This window comes from Barbus barbus (genome assembly GCF_936440315.1).
Source record: "Barbus barbus genome assembly, chromosome: 16".
In the NCBI taxonomy this organism is placed as follows: domain Eukaryota; kingdom Metazoa; phylum Chordata; class Actinopteri; order Cypriniformes; family Cyprinidae; genus Barbus; species Barbus barbus.
Window position 1 is genome coordinate 377,440 of NC_136744.1, and position 20,145 is coordinate 397,584.

At 41.2% G+C, this 20,145-nt stretch overlaps 1 protein-coding gene across 2 annotated transcripts in view; it reads right to left on the reverse strand.

The window, feature by feature from the left end:
• Positions 1-172: 172 nt before the first annotated feature.
• The window catches only part of LOC306882872 (apoptosis-stimulating of p53 protein 2-like), a 41,288-nt gene continuing 21,315 nt past the window's right edge, over positions 173-20,145 (reverse strand). The window contains exons 10-18 of one of the 2 annotated variants that reach the window (XR_013785305.1): positions 12,763-12,873; positions 12,545-12,669; positions 11,053-11,434; positions 9,530-10,245; positions 6,980-7,121; positions 6,727-6,860; positions 5,776-5,942; positions 3,061-3,260; positions 173-867 (exon numbers count right to left, since the gene is read on the reverse strand). Coding sequence is in view for 1 of the 2 variants with exons in the window: in XM_079437856.1 (XP_079293982.1) it covers positions 826-867; positions 3,061-3,260; positions 5,776-5,942; positions 6,727-6,859; positions 6,983-7,121; positions 9,530-10,245; positions 11,053-11,434; positions 12,545-12,669; positions 12,763-12,873 (2,015 nt within the window). In the remaining variant the exon portion in view is untranslated. The remainder of the gene's footprint in view (positions 868-3,060; positions 3,261-5,775; positions 5,943-6,726; positions 6,861-6,979; positions 7,122-9,529; positions 10,246-11,052; positions 11,435-12,544; positions 12,670-12,762; positions 12,874-20,145) is intronic. The other variant, XM_079437856.1, reaches the window with a different exon arrangement.

Here is a 20,145-nt window from a genome sequence, read left to right on the forward strand (position 1 = left end):
ATAAAAATGTAGTGGAGATTCAGTGGGTTTTTACAGAGCACACACATCACAGCACAAATCATTCACTCTTGAGCAGACACTGACTTTCACCCAATAATATCAGGACATTAATATCAGCATAATAAATGTCTTACTATATATTCACAAAAGCCACTTCACAGACGACAGTATTCACATGAGAACTGTTCAGTGTTTTTAATGATTGTTTGGATCAGGTTACATTTCACCTGCAGCTGATTTGTCCAAAAGGATGAGGACATGGAAAATGCAGGTTGTATTTGCTGAACAGAGGAACAATGTATAATAAAAGCTGTGTCTTTCAATATGAATATCACCATTTTATGCAGCTGAAGATGAGATGAAGCGAGAGATCGCTGCCGGACATCTACTGTAAATCACTATTCAAATTCCCATTACTGAGCCAGAATCTCACTGCACTAACCCCGCTTCACTAGCACTGTACAACTAGTTCATTTGACTGTGCTCATGAGAACAAATATTTCTCCCCGATTCAGAAGTTCTGCTTCCAACACAATTCATTTCCTTTCCCTAACCTTTCAATAAAGCACTGAAAGAACACCGTATGCAAAATACCTGTGATACAAAACAGGCCACAATTAAAAATATTTCAGTGAAAAATCTTGATATACAAATATAAAGTACAGTCTAAAACCTCATTTCTATGCAACTGTTGTGACAATCACTGTAACATATCAACAGTAACATCCAAAAAACAACTACAACACAGACGGGATAGATGATCCTGCAAGCATCACGAGGAGGTTAACTAGTGTTGGTGGGTTCGTGTGCTCCTCTCTGAAGGACTTAAGCCAGACTCCGCTGACGAGGTTTAATTCTTGGGTACAACTGATGAGGAAGAACAAAAACAATTATAATACACACACAGTGAACACGCTGCCTTTTCAGTCTTTGGCACATTAGCGGCTTCAGAAAACCTTTGATTTAAGACACCATGTCTTTTGCTTTAGTACATCAGTCGGAAAAACACATTTTAGATTGGCAAACATTGCATACATATTTTGAAAGACAGGCTTTAATTAAGCGATATTAAAGTCAGTGATGTAAATTACAGATTTTTACTAGTGCTGTCAATCAATTAAAAAAAACAACTAATTAATCACACATTTATTTTTCTGAAATTAATCTTGATTAACACCACCTAACATTAAAGGTTTTAATATATAGCAATAATTATTTTACATTAAATCTTCAAATTAATGTAGAAACAACAAAGACAGCATATTTTTGATATTTGTTTACTGATATCAATACTACTGATGTCTCTAGGAGTTTTCCCCTAATATTAAACCATTGACTGTAATGTTGACTATACTAACATTACAGTATAATTGAGAGCTATCCATTTGAACATTTATTAGACTTTAATAACTTCTAAATTAAGTGAACTTCAAACAATCTTCACATAAATGTTACCCGTGCCCTTCAGCAAGTAGGAAATGTACAGAAATTGAATAAATGTATCAACACTAAATTCTAAATCAAATCTGCTGAAGTTATTGATTTCCTCTTTCTGCTTTTGTTCTTTGATGAACAGACGTCACAGCAGCTGGTTATGAGGTTATTTGGCTGCTGTTACTTTAAGAGCTGCCGCTGCTGAACGTCCCGTCGATTAGAAGCGCATCGTATTTTCTCTGTTTGATGTGCTCGTAAAGACGCTCTGCATCTAAATAAACGCAATTCTTGTCAAGAAAAAAAGAGACCGAAGCAGCAGTTGTGAGAAGGGAGGCCAACCCTAGCTCTGCCCCTGCGCTACATATTTTTAACGCTGTTAAACTGGTTTTTAAATCTATTTTTTGCACTAAATGCCATCATGTCTTAAATCACAACCTTCTAGAGCAGTGTTCCTCATTGCGCGGCTCGCCAAGCTTTACTTTGTGGCTCGCATGGCAGTAAATAATATGATGATATGATCATGCAGTCAATACAGATATTTCACAAAAACATTAAAAACAAGCAGGGCTATAACATAACCCATTAAAATACTCACACCATGTCTAAACCGGACGCGAGTTGCGCGATACGACAAAAGACAATAGAACCCATCAGAGTACGTGAGCGGAGTGGAGTGAGAGCGGAGCGGTGTAATTTTGAATGGAGAGAGGAACGGATTGTTTAAAAGTCGGAGCGTCGTGGTTTTCACTCGTTCCAAGAGCTCTCCACCACCGCTCCAGCACGAGTACAATTCATGCCAACTACCTGTAATATAACTGCATATTTAGCAAGAATTCACGTTAAACATATTTAGCTAGCTTGATAGAGATGGATCACTCAAATAGAAAAGAATGTGAAGGCTATGATGACGTGAGCGGGAAATTATAGTTCTTTTCATCAGAAACAGAATTGGCACTGCAAAAAGCAGCAGGTATACCTTTTAATGCTGATTTTAGCTTGTCATGTGGTAGGAAGCTGGAGCGGAGTGATTATTAAATGCTCGGAGCACGGAGAGGAAATTGTTGGCGCTCCACTTCCCTCACATACTCTGGAACCCATTGATGTTGTCTACACTGATGCCTCGTTCTATTTATGACGAACTGTACTGGCACTACCTTCAAATGATTTGCAATGGTTGCTTTTTCGCGTCAAGTGCACTTGGATGGTTAGATAATATGATGGGCTAGTATAGAAAAAATAAATAAATAAGGTGTTCCCAGCATTAAGGTAATCCTGCTTTTTTTTGTAAATCATCTTGTCCTAGTTACAAATTTGACTGGTAAATGTTAAAGAATGATAGCACCTTTTGTATTGTGTTACATTGCATATCAGGGATGACAGATTGATAAAAAAGACATGCTATTTATGACTGAATGTAACTTTTGATACTTTGCCGTAAAAGTGGCTCTCTGACTGACTTTGCCCTATCAGTGCGGCTCCCATGAAAAAAATAGTGAGGACCACTGTTCTAGAGTAAAAACCATAATAGGATAAATCTTTCAGGTTTTATTGTAGGCCCTGATACAGTGTGAAAAGGTCAATAACTGGTTCCTCCCCTGTTATGGGTGTCCTGTGTGAATCACTCACCCCCAGCAGGTTTCGGGGGACGTAGCCCTCTCCGCTGGCCGAGCGCACCCACCACCACTCGGTCTCGTCCTCGTCCTCCCGCCGCAGCACCGTCATGCAGTCGCCCTCTCTGAAGGACAGCTCGTCGTCCTGCTCGCTCTCGTAGTCCCACAGGCTGTACACCACCCCGCGGTTCATGATGCCCATCTTCTCCTGGACGCCTGCACAGCACGAGAAACACAGCGGTCAAAAACACACGGCCGAGGCCTCGACACAGAGCGCTTCTGATCTAATAGGAGTGTTCAGTTATTCATTTTCATCTTAAATTTCCTTTTTTCTTTTAACTACAAACTTAGCACCAGGGTCAAAATGTGCATATTCCAGGATCCCATCCATTTTGGGTGCAGAAGCAGTGTTTCTTGTTGTTTAAATGCGTTTAGATTTTTCATATTTCTTACTAGAGCCTGACCGATATATTGTTTTGCCGATTTTATCGGCCGATATGAGCCTGTTGCAGATATATCATATCAGCGAATATGCCGCCGATATGAACTTTTTTTTTTTTTTTACAGAACATATAGACCTTTTTCCTGAGTAAACGATGAGCACCGCCATTACACAGATGAAGTGCTTCTAGATGGTGTAATTATTTAGTTAGTCCAGCAGAGCGCGCTCCATTGTGTGCTCCTGGCGACCCAGGTCAGTGTAGAGATGCACGGATGAGCACAAACTTCACCTGAGTCCGCTGCTTCAAATGATCCACCCATCACCCACCCGCACCTATATTTGATCACATTACAATGATTCTAATTCTTAGTTTTGCATGATGATATGATGAATTGATGGTTAATTTTTAACAGCACACGTTAGAGCTGTTCTGCGACGCACCGGAGCTGATCGCGGCAGTCAGTGCTTGTGTTTATATCAGAACTCATGCGCATCACATCGTGATATCACTCATGCTTACACAGCACAGTTTGTCAGTAACATAGCAGATTGAAAAGTTAGTATCTTTCTGCAGTCCAATAGATGGCAGTGCAGTGGTGGCTTGAGTCTGTTGAATGGTGATTTAACGCTACGTTGTCTCCTAGCTGGTGAGACGCAATGCTATAAAGTAAATAAATGTCCTTGTCTTTTACTCTCACAATGAGCTTATCATACTCGTTTGCTACATTAGTAGAGCCCTATGATTCCTGCGATGGCGAAAACGTGGACGAAAGCACGGAATCTAGTCATAAAAGCAGAATTTACTGTATAACACGGAATTTCACGGAATCTGTCATATTTGTGATAAATAAATAAAAAACATCAAATCACGATATAGCCTAGTGTTTATGAATATTAAACTGCAAAAAGACTATTTAAATACGAATCTTCATGTTCTGCGTGTTCATTTGATTACCAGAAAATACACAACACAGAATTTGTGAAAAAAAATATTATTCATTATTATTATTTATTCATTTTTGATGTTTACATTTGGAAAAGCTGTACTTCCTGCATAAACCTGCCCCTGTTGGATTGGCAGTAGCTTGTTGCCCAACACAGTTACCTTGTTTAATTTCTTAATTCAAGTTATATATATACAGTTGGGCAAAAAAGTATTTAGTCAGCCACCAATTGTGCAAGTTCTCCCACTTAAAAAGATGAGAGAGGCCTGTAATTTTCATCATAGGTACACTTCAACTATGAGAGACAGAATGGGGGGAAAGAATGCAGGAAATCACATTGTAGGATTTTTAATGAATTAATTGGTCAATTCCTCAGTAAAATAAGTATTTGGTCACGTACAAAAAAGCAAGATTTCTGGCTCTCACAGACCTGTAACAACTTCTTTAAGAGGCTCCTCTGTCCTCCACTCGTTACCTGTCAAAAATATGTTTTTTTGGGGGCCGATACCGATATTAGGGAGTAAAATAGATATATATATATATATATAGATAGCTATCGATATATCGGCCGATATTCTTTGTCTATATTATAGTACACTACCAGTCAAAAGTTTGAACTGACGAATGGGAAGTGTGTCCAAACTTTTGACTGGTAGTGTACTATAATATACACAAAGAATATCGGCCGATATATAAAACAACAACAAAAAAAAACCCACTATAACCAGTAGATGGCTTATGATTATTGGCTTATTAGTCATTCATTTCTACTTTTTGCTTTGTATTTTGAAATTATAAAATCACTATTATAAAATATCAAATCACTTGCTCTTTTTAAATTCAAATTCAAATAGTGTATGAACATTTTAGTGTATGAAGTAAGAAAAGTACATTGAAAAAAAAAAATGTCTTCAATTTGTGACTGAATTACCCATAAAGAGTGTTCCTTTTATAATCACTGAAGTTATCGGTCAGTTATATATAAGTATAATTAATAGTAATTTTAATAAGAGTAGAATCAAATTTTGCATGCTACTGTTGTTAATAAAAGTACATTTTGAATGCTTCCCAACTCAAGCTCAGTGCTTTACTGTCAAATGTGCATTACCAAGAAATAAACACGTAATATTATTAGCAACTGCACTTATTAATGCAAAACAATAGTAATTTTATAATTAAATTATTTTTAATTTTAATACCACCCACACCACCCCGGTGCTACCAAATCTGCTCCTGGTGCCACCATCTGCAGAACTTAGTGGCGCTGGTGCCTCTGCCCTCAAATGTTAGTCTGGAGCCCTACAGTCTGAGCAAGGCTTGAGAGAGACTGTTATTATTTGCTCACCATAGAGGAACTGAGAGCACTGAGTGTATCCCTCCTCCATCTCCTCACACTTATCCGCTGCCGTCTGCATGTCGCTGTAGGTCATGGCAAACACGGCCGCCCCAGACTCCACCACGAACTTACACACCTGCACGTTATTACAGGACGCAGCGCAGTGCAGGGGTGTCCTAAACACACACATACACACACACACACACACAGGGTTACACACACTGCCATCAAAACAGCTGCATGTGTCTGAGGACAGGGACGCGGCTACAGGCGGGTTATCATTATCTGTCTTTACTTGATGTGTTGTTGTACCCTGGTCAGTGTTTGTTTGATATACACAGAATAAAACACTGATATAATCTTTATTTTATTATGACGAACCGCTGTCTGAAGATCATCACACATATTGCTCGTACAATAAATGTGACATTAAATATTGATTTGACTTAAAACTGTTTTATAATTTTATCTGCAAATTATTTTAAATCGTCATCATGCAAATAGGTTATCAGGCGTTTATACTGAAGCCTCAAAGGGAACAGTCAATGTTGATGATTATTAAAAATATTAGAGGTGTGTGTTTGTGGCCATCTAGTGCAACAATTTCCTGCATATGTGGCAAAAACAAAGCTCAGAATCATTAAAGAGAGACTCGATGAATCTGAGAATTTATTTTTTTCTCCCACTCCTATTAGATTTCACAAACAATTAATTTCAGAGAAAAGCTGCTGCTATAAATGACAAACATGCAAATGTCTTTGACTGAATTGAATGAATGTATTTAATGTGCGTGCACAGCACTGGAAATAGTGGTAACTTCTTCTTAACTTGTGGATTAAACTTGTTGTATTTTCAGATTGTAAATTTTAATCTGCACTAAACCCTGAATTGATGTCTGATGAGTTTCTGTGAGAGATGAGGAAGCATGCGAGTGTGTGACAGTGCTGAAATGCTCCTCACCATCCGTCACTGTCAGCGGCGTTCACATTGACTCCAAACTGCACCAGGAACTTCACGATGTCTGTGTGGCCGGCACACACTGCGTTATGCAGCGCCGTGATTCCCTCATCGTTAGGCTGACTGGGATCCTCAACCTGAAAAACACCCACCCATTCATCACATTACTGCCATATTCCTGAACTCATCTGTAAAACACTACTACTCAATCATACACACACACACAGATCTTCAGGTTTCAACAGTGAAATGTGACTTTCCTCGTAGATGACCCACTGCACCAGATCATACTCTCCCTCCAGCGATGAGTCCAGTAACAGAGCCAGAGGATTGAAGCGCACTCTCATGCTGTGATCGATGCGCTCGGACCCGGCCTTACGCAGATTCGTCCTCTTACCCTGCACACAAAACACCACCACATTCACACATTCCACAGACGCTTTCATCAAAGGGGAAATGGCTAAAAACCAAAAGCTAAACTTGCTATCTCCAGCTACAAAATGATCAGAATTTATATTTCATTGAGCCTTTTCAGTGTGTATGAATGAAGATTTACCTCACCATTGAACATCACAGAGAAGCAGCATTTTAACAAGGCCCTGGACCACAAAACCCGCCATGAGGGTCAATCTTTTTAAATTGAGATCAATACACCATCTAAAAGCTGAATAAATGATCTTTCCATTGATGTATGGTTTGTTATGATAGGACAATATTTGGCTGAGACACAACTATTTGAAAATATTGAGAAAATCTCCTTTAAAGTTGTTCAAATTAAGTTCTTAGCAATGCATATTACTAATCAGAAATCCAATTTACGGTAGGAAATTTACTAAATATCTTCATGGAACATGATTTTAATATCCTAATGATTTTTGTCATAAAAGAGAAATGTATAATTTTGACCCATACAATGTATTGTTGGCTATTTCTACAGATATACCTGTGTTACTCATGACTGCTTTTGTGCTGCAGGGACACATTTATAAACATGGACACGTGTAATTCTGACATCATATTTGTTGACAGTCCTTTTCTCAACAAAAAGTGTTTCCAAACTACTTTGTGTCATGCTGAAGTATCAATTTATGAGTTGGCTGTTTTCTCACTCATAAAAATGATCTCAGAGCACAAGAAAAGTATTATGGGTAAAAAGTGAATCCCAAGTCTCCCTGGGCAATTATTAGATATGATAGATTAATACTAATTAAAGCAGCAGCAGCTCTATATTTGAAATGAGTCACACAGTTTTTATTTTTTAGTTAACATTTGGATTAATTGGTATTTAAATACACCCAAATAAGTAAAGTTAGAGCAGTGAGTGTATTTCTATTTTTGTATTTTTTTTACTGTCAATATTATTGATAAAGCCCTTAATTACCAGTTTCATCATTGCATATGTAATCTAAAGGCCACTGGTCAGTTAAATCAGCTCATCAACACAAACCCATTTTAACTAGTGGCAGAATTACACTGGAATGTTTTTACAGAACATTTACAATTAATAATAGTCTACTGGTGTTATACCTTCAAATTCAAATTTTATTTGTCACATACACATACATACATAGTACGACATGTAGTGAAATGTATTGAAAGACAAAGTTTGGTCGGAGCAGTCGTGACGGCAGCCGATCTCACCGGCGCCATCTTAGATCCCATCTTAGATACCTTCAGTCATTTTGAATTACCTTGACTTTTGAGATTTTTAAAGCATTTACCTTGTATTATTTCTGAAAATATGTACAAGACAAGTTTGTACAAGATGTAGGTGTAGTTCATACATTTTGTCTGTAAAGATAATTAATCAAATGATTTGTTTAACATTTACATCATGTTGACAAATTCATGTGATGCACTTGCAATATAATTTTCATTAACTAGAGAGTTAATAAGGAAAGTTACTTGAATCGTGTTGTAGTTACATTTTCAAGTTGACTAGATACATTTTTTTTTAAATTTTGTAAAAATCGAGAATCGGTGAAAATCGGGTTTTTTTTGCCATATCGCCAGTGTTTAGATACATGTAACTAAATTACGTAAATTAAATGACAAAATAAATGTAATTGTAATAGTTACGGTTACTGAGAAAACAAGGTGTAATTAGATTACAGTTACTTATGAAAATGTTAACGTTTTTTTTTTCCCACGCACCCACATACAGATTTAATTGATTTCTTTCATAATTGCAGTGACTGCTCAAAAATATGAGATGGCAATGTTTCAGGAGTTTAGGACACAGAATAGGATGCATGCTTATTCAATAACGGTTTTATTTCATATTTGTGTTTATGCATATGCTTTTATTTTTAAGATTAACTGTTTTTTTTTCCAAGCTATAGTTAGATGCCAGTGTTTCCTGTCAAAGCTATGCAAAAATTAGCTACTAAACTATTTCTTGTTATGATTTTAAATCTGTATTTAACCTCAGAATGATCTTAAATTAAGTCTGATTTTGTGGTGGCTTTGCTTTAAAATGAAATTATTATAATCTTAAAGAGATTAAGGATTTTTATAGTTACAGTAATCAGTGTTGAGTTCTACTGTAAGGTTAACCCTGCCTGGTTTAGAGGTTTAAAAATGATTATTAGCTGAAAATATTAGACATTTAGAAAAGTAATCAAATGTAGCCAGTTACATTACTGTAATAAAGTAATTGGAACATTTCAGACATTACATTACATTTTACATTTACAAACATTACATTTTAGATAGGGTAAGTTGTGATCTGTAAACGATTACATTTCCACAACACTGCATATCGCCCAGCCCTAGAGGAGAGTCAAGGCTTGTTTAGTGCACTTACCGGTGGAGAGGGAACCTGTCCGGTGACCTCTGGGGGCTTCATGCTGAAGGTGTCTTCTGGAGCCTCGTGCTCAGCGCCACTGGGATACGGAGGAGGAGGATACGGAGGGAAGTCCTCCAGGAAGCTATCAGGAGGAGGTGGAGGAGGAGGGCTGTCCGGCTGGGGAGGTGGAGGAGAGAGTGCTGTGTGGGGCTGCGGGGCCGGGTGTGGAGGAGGTGGAGGAGGCATGTCCTCTGCTTCCGTCTCTGGGGCTGCTGTGGGCTCCGCCGGCTCAGGAACAGCCTGCTCTGCTCCCTCCAGCGAAGCTTCATCAGCTCTCTGTGGATCTGCGGGCATCACCTTCTCCTCTTTTCCTGGAGGAGTCACTGCGGTCTCCATCGCGGCCAGAGTCGTCTTCTGGTACAGCAGCTTCTGGATGTTGGGGCCGCCCGGACCCTCGGGCTCCGTGATGGAGCTGCGTTTCTTCAGGGGTCTTGGCGCGTTGTAGAGCTTCTTTCTGAGGGCCTCGAGGTCGACGTCGCTCTGGTGCCGGTAGGGGTTGGAGATGAAGGGCAGCAGTTTGGTGGGACTCAGAGGTCTGGGGATGCGCTCGCTCTCGGAGGCTCCAGCGCTGTGGTCCTTCTCTGTTTCGGGGGCACTGGATGAGTCCAGGTACGGGTTCTCTGGGTGCTGGTTCTGAGACTGCTGGCCTGCAGGGGTCACTGGCTTCCCATAAACTGCATGTGCATCAAGACAAAAACAGCTGTCAACTAGGGCTGTGCAATTAATCACATGCGATTCTCACGCGCATCTCGTCAGTAAAGCCGGTTCCGTGATTAGCGTTAAATCTCCATCACCTGTTTTGAAATGGAGCGGCAGTTAATACACAGATCCGAAGTTCACTGACAAGCTACGAGATATCGCAGATCGTACATTAAAAATATATTTATCTTTGAATCAATCATTCATGAGATTCATTCAAAAACACTGATTCATCCAGTAATGAAACAAGTCAATCTTGAATCATTCCATTCAGAAATTCCATCCGAAATTGTTTAGTTGTCTAATAAATTTTCTTCCGAATTGTGAGAGAACTACAACCTCCATTAAAAAAAAAAAAAAAGGCTCAATTTATCGTGCCGCTCTATTTTGCTCACATACAGCTCTTAACCGAGTCCAGTTTTTATGCAGCCGGCTTATTTTTGTTCATTGTATTCAGCAACAATTAAATGCTTTGCAAAAAGACACACAAATTAAATATGTTTGATTTCTAATTGTTTGGCTTTTTTTTTAACTTTTTTTTAACCACATTGGTTAAAATCGATTGGTCTTATCAATTAAAAACTGGGAATCGATAAGAATCGGAATTGGTATTGATAAAAGTCAAACGATACCCAACCCTGGCTCTGATAGTGTTGCATCTATTGTTCTGGAGTGAGTTTGATGTGAAAGGGCAGTCAGGATGAATCCAGTCATTTATGTTGTATGTACTCATCTGTCTGCTAAATGATTTGGATGTCCTGGTGAACACAAGCGTCTCTCACCGCTGATGAAGTTGCTGCCGCGGTTCTGGGCTCGGCTCAGCGTTCCCTGCGTGCTCTGCGGCTGCGTGTACATGGAGTAGATGGAGCTGGTGGTCAGCATCTGTGGCTTGTGCAGGAGCTGCCCGCCGGGATCTTTGGCTCCAGGAGGCTCGGGGCTGAAGGGGTATACGGTGGCAGCCGGGGGAGCCTCCAGTTTGGAGGGCAGGGGTAAAGTACCACCAGACTGGACGCCAGCAGGCGGCTGCTGAGTGGAAGACTTACTCTTCCCTGGGAAGGTGCCAGCCATCTTGCCGTATCCCATCTGGCCACCAGAGGGAAGGTTGGCCTGTTTTGGTTTAGAGGGAACTGGAGGAGGAACCTTGACCGTGTTGCTGACAGCACTCTGAATGAAAGGACATATCAAAGTGTCACTGAGGACTTTTAAAAGGGTCAAGAACTGCCTATTTAGCCCCGCCCACCGATTCCACAGCACTGCCTGTTTAGCCCCGCCCATCGATTCCACAGCACTGCCTGTTTAGCCCCGCCCACCGATTCCACAGCACTGCCTGTTTAGCCCCGCCCACCGATTCCACAACACTGCCTGTTTAGCCCCGCCCACCGATTCCACAGCACTGCCTTCTTTAGCCCCACCCACCGATTCCACAGCACTGCCTGTTTAGCCCCGCCCACCGATTCCACAGCACTGCCTGTTTAGCCCCACCCACCGATTCCACATCGCTGCCTGTTTAGCCCCGCCCACCGAACGTGCAGGTCTACGCAGAAACCAAACGATAAAGATGCTCCGAAGACACCAAGATGCTGTGCAGTGCCAAGTTGTGGAAAAAGTCTTTGTATCTCCTTACTTCTGATCCCAACGTTAGGAAAGAGTGAATGAACTGTATTTTTAATGAAGATCCAGACCGCGTCAGTAAGAACTCAGTCCTCTGTTCACTTTATTTTACTGCGGACTTGTTTACAAACAAGGCACGATTCAATGCGGGATTTTCAGAAAGACTAAACTAAACTAAAAGACGATGCTGTGCAACTATATTGATCCGACAGTAATGTCGCAACACAAGTGTGAGTAACTGTTTTCATTATGTGATCACTATTGCTCTGTCTGTTATTACAGATCGTTTGATATTTATTGAGTTATTTATGCGTTTTTGACCTATACCACAAGAGTGTTTATTTATGAGGAAAATAGGCTGTCAATCATACAAAACTATTAGCTATCACAGCAGTGGGTGTTTACTTCCAAGTTTACAATCCTCCACACCTATTCTAACAGAGCGTTCTGATGAGGGGGTTCAAAAACAAGACTTAGAAAATAGCTTATTACTTGATGTTGTTTGATGTAAACATCTTGATAACATTATAAGTGGACCTCAGAGAACAGAACAAAATAAAAAAAACAGTTCATGACGTCAAATATCAACCTGGTATTGTTCAGGTATTAAGAAAGTATTGAACACAAGAGAACTTGTGTTATAAAATGATGCCTGGGCACTACCTGGGCGTCTCTCGCAAGGTCCTCGCTGCTCTGGTTCTTCCGTAAAGAAGCTGCCGGTGGATCAATGGACTCAAACATGGAGGCCGGACGCACCCTGGGGTCCCGCTTCAGTACGTCTGTGTTATCTGGTATGGGGAGCAGAAGAATTCACAATACATTTAAACACAGACTAACTGGGTGTTATACATCCAATTGGGATGCGAGGTGTGGAGGGTCACCTTGGTTTTTAGATGCCTGGGTCACCATGCGGGGCAGACTGGACGACCCAAGATTACTGCTCGTCTTCGTAGCGGCCGAACTCCAGTTAGACATCTTTGAGGACACCTTGCCTGAACGCAGACAGAATTACACTTCAGGCTCATTCTGATGATAATGGTCACATTCAGACTGCATAGGAGTGAAGTCCCTTAAACTGCGTCATCATGAACCCACAATAACATATGTAGCGATAACCTCACTTAAACATGAATGTTAACACTTGATCCTATTTGGTGTTAGCCGATTTTAACAAAAGACATATTAGAAACCGGAAACACTATTTTGATGACATTGAAGGGATAGTTCACCCAAAAATTAACATCATCATTTACCCACCCGAACCCTTAAAAACTTTTGTTTAAACACAAAATTTTTAATGAAACCTGAGATTTTCATTCCTCCAATTAAAGTCCATGTAACCAAAACCTCACTTGCTTGCCGCTTGAGAACAAACCTCATGAGCTTCTTTTGATGTGCTCTACGTATTAGTGTTGATCAGTGATTATAAGTGAATCAAGTTCTAAATTTATCGTTGTGAAGTGAATGGGTCTCATTCACTAAACATGCGTACGCACAAATTTTTGCGTGAAATGTGCGTACGGACGTTTTCACGAATAAATCATGATTCATCAAAAACTTTCGTACTAAAATTTATTCTAAAATGTACGAAAAAATTCAAGAACAACTTATACCACACGTACGCAATAATCATGTACGCCCAGGGCCTTATAGTAAGCATGTATAAAGAACCCCACATATAATTAGATATGTTATGTACAGGGTGGGTGGAAAGTAACTAGACGTTAAAATTGATAAAGTATAATTGGAGGTCCAATTATATACAAATATATATATAAATATATATATAAAATTAGAGGTCCAAACAACAAATCACCTGATCTATTCTTATATAAACGGTGATTATTGTTTCTCACCTTGTGTTTGGAGGCATGGCACACTTGGTACTGCTTGAAGACATTGCGGCGCGTGCTCTAAGGAGAAAGTGCGTCTTTAGAGAGCGCACAGCAGGGCCGGCGCCAAGGGGGGCACTCGTGGGCCGTGGCCCCCCAAACGAGTTACTGTGCCTCCCTACTTTCCATCCTCTCCCCTCCTTGCTGAACGCGATCGATTTTGAAAGCGAAAGTACCGATAAAACAGCGCACATAAAGCAATTGAACGCTTTAGCGAGCGTCAGCAACTGATTGCACGCTCTTCACGAATAGACCCCCCCACACACACACACACAACGTGATTTGAATTAATGGGTTAGCCAATACTGCATACAGGACCACAGAATGAATATGCTGTCTTTTCTGTAGATTTGTCTATTCTTATAAAGGCAAAATAGAAGTTCCCTTTCGAGGGAACTTCGAACTGCGTCCTCTAGGGGTCGCTATGGGGAACGCCTCAGCGTGACCGGTGTCTTGAAGCATATATCTAATCACAGCAATAACATTGGCCGGCGACAGCCTATGATGTCACTACCTGCGCGGCCACAATATAAATGGGTGTGTTATGAATGCGCTCGTGTGCTCATCGTGATGCTTTTCCGGGACTACTGAGAAAAAGGGAAGGTGAGTGCTTTACTTTTTACCCAAATTGTAATACCCGTGTCTGCATGAGTGTGTTCGCCTCTCGTTGGAATAGCGACACATTTGCGGCTGCGGCTCCGTTCTTGCTTGATTCGGAGGTTGCGGTGAGAATTATCTGACCATTGCCCGCGGTTCATGGGCAGAACAGGGAAAGGACTTGACGGGAAATCTTCCCTATCAGTAATGAATTATGATGTGGGTATCTGTCTGCAGTTATTGGACAGATGATTTATAACATGTTCTAACCACATTATACTGCACTCCAGGAGCCCTCTCGATCCTGTGGATATGGTCTCACCTGTCAGTACTAGATCCAGCCTGGATGATGGCCTACATCTTCGGCCTCATGCTTGCTGGATCATGCAGCCAAGTCGCTAGGCTTCTGTGAGAGCCTCCTTGGCCTTCAGGTCCCAGTATAGCACTGCAACCCAGGACTTGCGGGTCCTCAATTCAGCCTGAGCCTTTTTCAGAGATTATTGCTTCGTGATGTGTTCCCTGAGCTCCTGGCTGGGTGTTTGCTTCAAGAAGCTCCCCCAGCCAGGATGCGCTACTCGCATCGGGAGGCTTCCTGAGATTTGAGTCACACTGTCCTTACGGTCGAACCAGTGAATCGCCCCTCCATGGAGTGGGTTTGAGTACACTGCTTTCCCGGAGGTAAGAGTGAGAGGTGTTTCTGTGGAAACCCTTCCTGAGTGCTTTAGCTCTGAGGAGCGATAGCTCTTCAGACATGTATGGTTTTTTTGGTCTATGCTCTCTATCAAGATAGAGAGCATAGGACTACATTCACCTACTAACAGATGACAGTCTTCCTTTGAGTGCTGCTGGACTGCCCTTTTATTCTGGAACTGCCTTCTGGTTGAACTAGGGTGTGCTCCCCTCATTGTGAGAGATAGCTATGCACTTCCTGTTCCCAGTTTGTGTCGTAAGGACCGCCTCAGCCCGAGGGCTGAGAGCGTCGCTCTGAACAGAGGGAACTTTCAGTTAAAAAAAACTTTCCCTCTATCTTTCTCTCCACCTACTAGCTTGTACTTATTTGAACAATGACTGAGACTTGGTGTTACGAGCACTTCCTCTGTCTGACTGCCTCTTCAAGATGAATCGCTTTTTGTATTCCCCAATTGTAAGTCGCTTTGGATAAAAGCGTCTGACAAATGACTAAATGTAAATGTAAATGTAAACATGGCAGTGCTCCTAAACCACACTGCGGGAGGTTCTTTATGAACTCTGAGACAGTGACACCAGGAAGTTGGTCGCTTGCTGCCTCCCTGTTGAGTTAACCTGTTGGTCAGGCCTGGCAATGCTCTCCTCACCTAGAGGTTACTTTGGAGCTTGCCACTCCCGGTTGAGGGTCTAAGGACTCCTCTCACTGGGTCCTGTTCCCCCTGGAGCGCCGTTGAGCAGCAACTTCAGGTTGTTAGGCTCCTCTCTGCCTCCCTGTCAGGTTGCTGTCCTTGTTGGTTGAGCTCAGCAGTGCTCCCCTCACCCTAGAGGGTCACCTATGAGCACGCTGCTCCCAGAACCGAGAGTCTGAGTCCCTCTCCTATTTTGAGAGTCAGGCCTCCGCTCTCTAGAGCTCCGGTTAGCAGTCATGCCAGGTTGTTGGGCCACCTTCTGCCTCCCTGGTAGGCTGTTTTTTGGTCGTACCTATGAGCATGCCGCTCCCTTCTGAGCGTCTGAGTTCCCTCTCATTCTGAGAGTTAGGTTCTCCGCTCTCCGAAGCTCTGCGATTCAGCGGCCTCAGGTTGTTAGGCCTCTCTATGCCTCCCTGTTAGGTCGCTCTGCTTGTTGGTCGAGCTAGCATTGCTCCCCTCACCATAGAGGGTCACCTATGAGCATGCAGCACCCTCCCGAGCTCTCCTTGTTGGTCGAGCTGGCAATGCTCCCCTCAACTTAGAGGGTCACCTATGAGCATGCCGCTCCCTTCTGAGCGTCTGAGTTCCCTCTCATACTGAGAGTTAAGTTCTCCGCTATGCAGAGCTCTAAAGCCATGGTAGAGCATCTGAAAAGAAATCAGCTCTGTGAGTCAGCAACTTCAGGTTGTTAGGCTTCTCTCTGCCTCCTTGTAAAGTTGCTCTCCTTGTTGGTAGAGCTGCTCCCCTCAGCATAGAGAGTCACCTATGAGCATGCTGCTCCCTCATGAGAATATTTAAAATCCATGATATGGTAAATGCGCACGCATGTCTCTGTACACTTTCTGAAAGCTACGTTGTGGTAAGATCACACACTAAGTGTTTTGCGGTCTTTCTAAAATCCTGTACGGTATGGGTTACGCACTGCGGCTTCGTGCCCATTCTTTGAGTCGGTCAGGCCCTGGTTTCACCTTGGGCCCCACTCTACCTATGTATCCCCAGTGATACTACTTGAACAGGGTGTTGCTACCAAGGATCTGTTGAGACGGTTCCTTCAGCGAGCTCTTGCAGAGCAAGCAGTAGCCCCTGGATGACAGGCCAAGATTTCGTTACTATCCTAAGCGCTTGGTCGTATCCCCTTAAAGGAATCTCTTCTTCCGATTCCAAGCCTTTGAGCTCTACCCTGGGTCCAGGAGGCCTGGCCCCTAACAGGTAAGTTCTGGGGTATGCAGCTCAGGCCTTTGGCCGAAGGGGATAATGTCACTGACAGCCGTCGTACCGTCCCAGTGGCAACTCTCTTAGCCGGGTAGAGTTGGTACTTAGTGCCTGGCTTGAACTCCCCTCAGCATGGTGGCGTGGGTATTCCGTTCCCCATAGCGACCCCTAGAGGACGCAGTTCGAAGTTCCCTCGAAAGGGAACGTCTCAGGTTACGTATGTAACCATGGTTCCCTGAAAGTAGGGAACGAGACACTGCGTCCTCTAGGTTCGGTGCCATGCTTCGGACGCAACCTTCAGACGAAGAAGTGAATGACGTATTTTCCCGGCGCCCCTTTATACTGTGGCCGCGCAGGTAGTAACTTCATAGGCTGTCGCCGGCCAATGTTATTGTCGTGATTAGATATATGCTTCAAGACACCGGTCATGCCGAGGTGTTCCCCATAATGACCCCTAGAGGACGCAGTGTCTCATTTCCGACTCTCAGGGAACCATGGTTACATACGTAACCTGAGACGTTTTTTATTCACTTGTCAAAACCGAATGATTTACACACACGTATGCACGGAGCAAATGCTGTTATTCAAAGTGGCTCACAATGCATTCAAGGTACTGTACACATTTTAATCAGTATATGTGTTCCCATGCGAATCAAAACCAGGACCTTGGTATTGTGCACAGAATAAAATAATAATAAATATGTGCAAAGAATAAAAATTGAAATTGACACTGAAATTTCAAAACATAGTATCATTATCTATATTTCTATAAAATGATCATATCTGTTGCATACAGTATGTAACAATTGTTTTCTATGTAGAAAACAAAATGTTATGGGAACATCTCCCAGATGTACAAGAAAGTTTGCATTAAAAAAAAAAAAAATTCTTCACAGTTTTTGCTACTGCATTATTTACATACAATGTGAATCATAAATTTTTTTAAATTTTTTAATGAAATTATATTCTGGGATGTTTTTCATGTAGTTCTGAATTATATATCATATGGTTTTTATGTGTGTTTTTGGAAGGATTTCCAAATTTGCTGTGAGGAAAGCTTGCAAAAAAAATCAGTTTTGTATTTTGTAATTCTCTCGTCCTCAAGTTTGAGGCTCAACATGGTCAGACATTATTTTTACTTCCACTATGTAATAGGCCTCTCAAATCACAGTCTTATTCTTTTGTGAACGTCTATTTGAGCTTCTCTATGTATCTTTCCGCCATTATCAGAGTAATTCTGACTCCTTGACAAAAAGTTGTCTATTTTCAAAATGCACCAGGATTATGCCTTAAGACCAAAGCATTCACTTTGAGTTAAATAAATCACTCCACAGTTTCAAATTAGTCATACAGACACTACAAATCCATTTACCCATGACTGCATGAGTGTAACACAGCAGATCATTATTTTATATGCTTTGCCAACGTGCACTTCATCGCTCTCTCGTGCACATGCGAGATTCAGTTATCCTCACTCGCATCCTCAACATACCTGCAGATTCAGTAAAGGAAAAGCAATTATTAGAAAGCCCCAGATCGAGGGAGATTATCAGTGGTCTTGTATGTCTTCCATTTTCTAATAATTGCTCCCACAGTTGATTTCTTCACACCAAGCTGCTTGCCTATTGCAGATTCAGTCTTCCCAGCCTGGTGCAGGTCTACAATTTTGTTTCTGGTGTCCTTCCACAGCTCTTTGGTCTTGGCCATAGTGGAGTTTGGAGCGTGACTGTTTGAGGTTGGGGACAGGTGTCTTTTATACTGATAACGAGTTCAAACAGGTGCCATTAATACAGGTAACGAGTGGAGGACAGAGGAGCTTCTTAAAGAAGAAGTTACAGGTCTGTGAGAGCCAGAAATCTTGCTTGTTTGTAGGTGACCGAATACTTATTTTACTGAGGAATTTACCAATTAATTCATTAAAAATCCTACAATGTGATTTCCTGGATTCTTTCTCCCCATTCTGTCTCTCATAGTTGAAGTGTACCTATGATGAAAATTACAGGACTCTCTCATCTTTTTAAGTGGGAGAACTTGCACAATTGGTGGCTGACTAAATACTTTTTTGCCCAACTGTATATACTGTATATATAAATATATATATGTATTAAGAAACACAAAAATAAATGAGGCTCGATCATCTAGTAACAAACGTGCATGTTTCTTTTAGCACTTCCATCAGTGAACACGCAGCCTACAAAACATTCAAATAAATATCAAAGAAATAATGCAGTTAAATAAGAAAATATCTTTACTTAAGAATGTTAAATACACCCTGTCTACACCAGACGCGAGCGGACACGGCTAAATAGGTTATATTACGATACACTAATCTGCCGATACTTGTGTGCCGATTCAATGTATATTGCGATAATTGAGTACTGCGACTATATAACTATTGCGATTTGATATTACAATTTATTGTGATTTTTGTTTGCTTATTAAAGACTAGACAATGGAAAATAGTTGATTATACCTTTAAAAGAGACTCTATATGATGAGTCATATTAACAAAAACACTGCATTACATCTAGATTTATGAACTTTTATTTCAGGAGCATACAGTGTATATTTAAAGTACCTTGAACCATGAAACTTTCAAGTACCAAAACCCTGAACTTGCACATGAATAAAATAGTCAAATGTTCAACAAAATGAGCAGAAAAAATACTTTCTGAAATAAAATACAGTGCTATGTTACTTTGCATACCGTTTTAATCATGTTTAATCATGTTTTCCCGGCAGTGTGTAAAATCTAAAGCGTTTACACACGTTTAAAACGTGAAGGTGCTGAACGAATTCTGGAAGAGGTCTGATCCTCTGCCTCCGTCACGGTTTTGCTTTCTCGCGCCGGCTTGGAGCGTATGTGACGTCATGTAATGCAGCGGCTCTACGCACACAGAACGATCAGTGAATGACATTAAAGCACTCTTCCTAATTATGACGTACTGTCACAAGGTTCAAATGTCCTGTAGACAGACTCAATGCTACGCTTTTGCATTCGAATGTGGATTTTTATTTTAAATTTGACAAATATTCGAAATTCAGTTTTTTTTAATATATTTTCCTGCACTCAAACCGCCAATTTAAAGCATGATCTGGTGTTTGAATTAACATAGACTTATAGTCTAAATAAAACAACAACTGTTACTGTGATTACACTTGTATACAAAGCTTTGTATTATGCTTG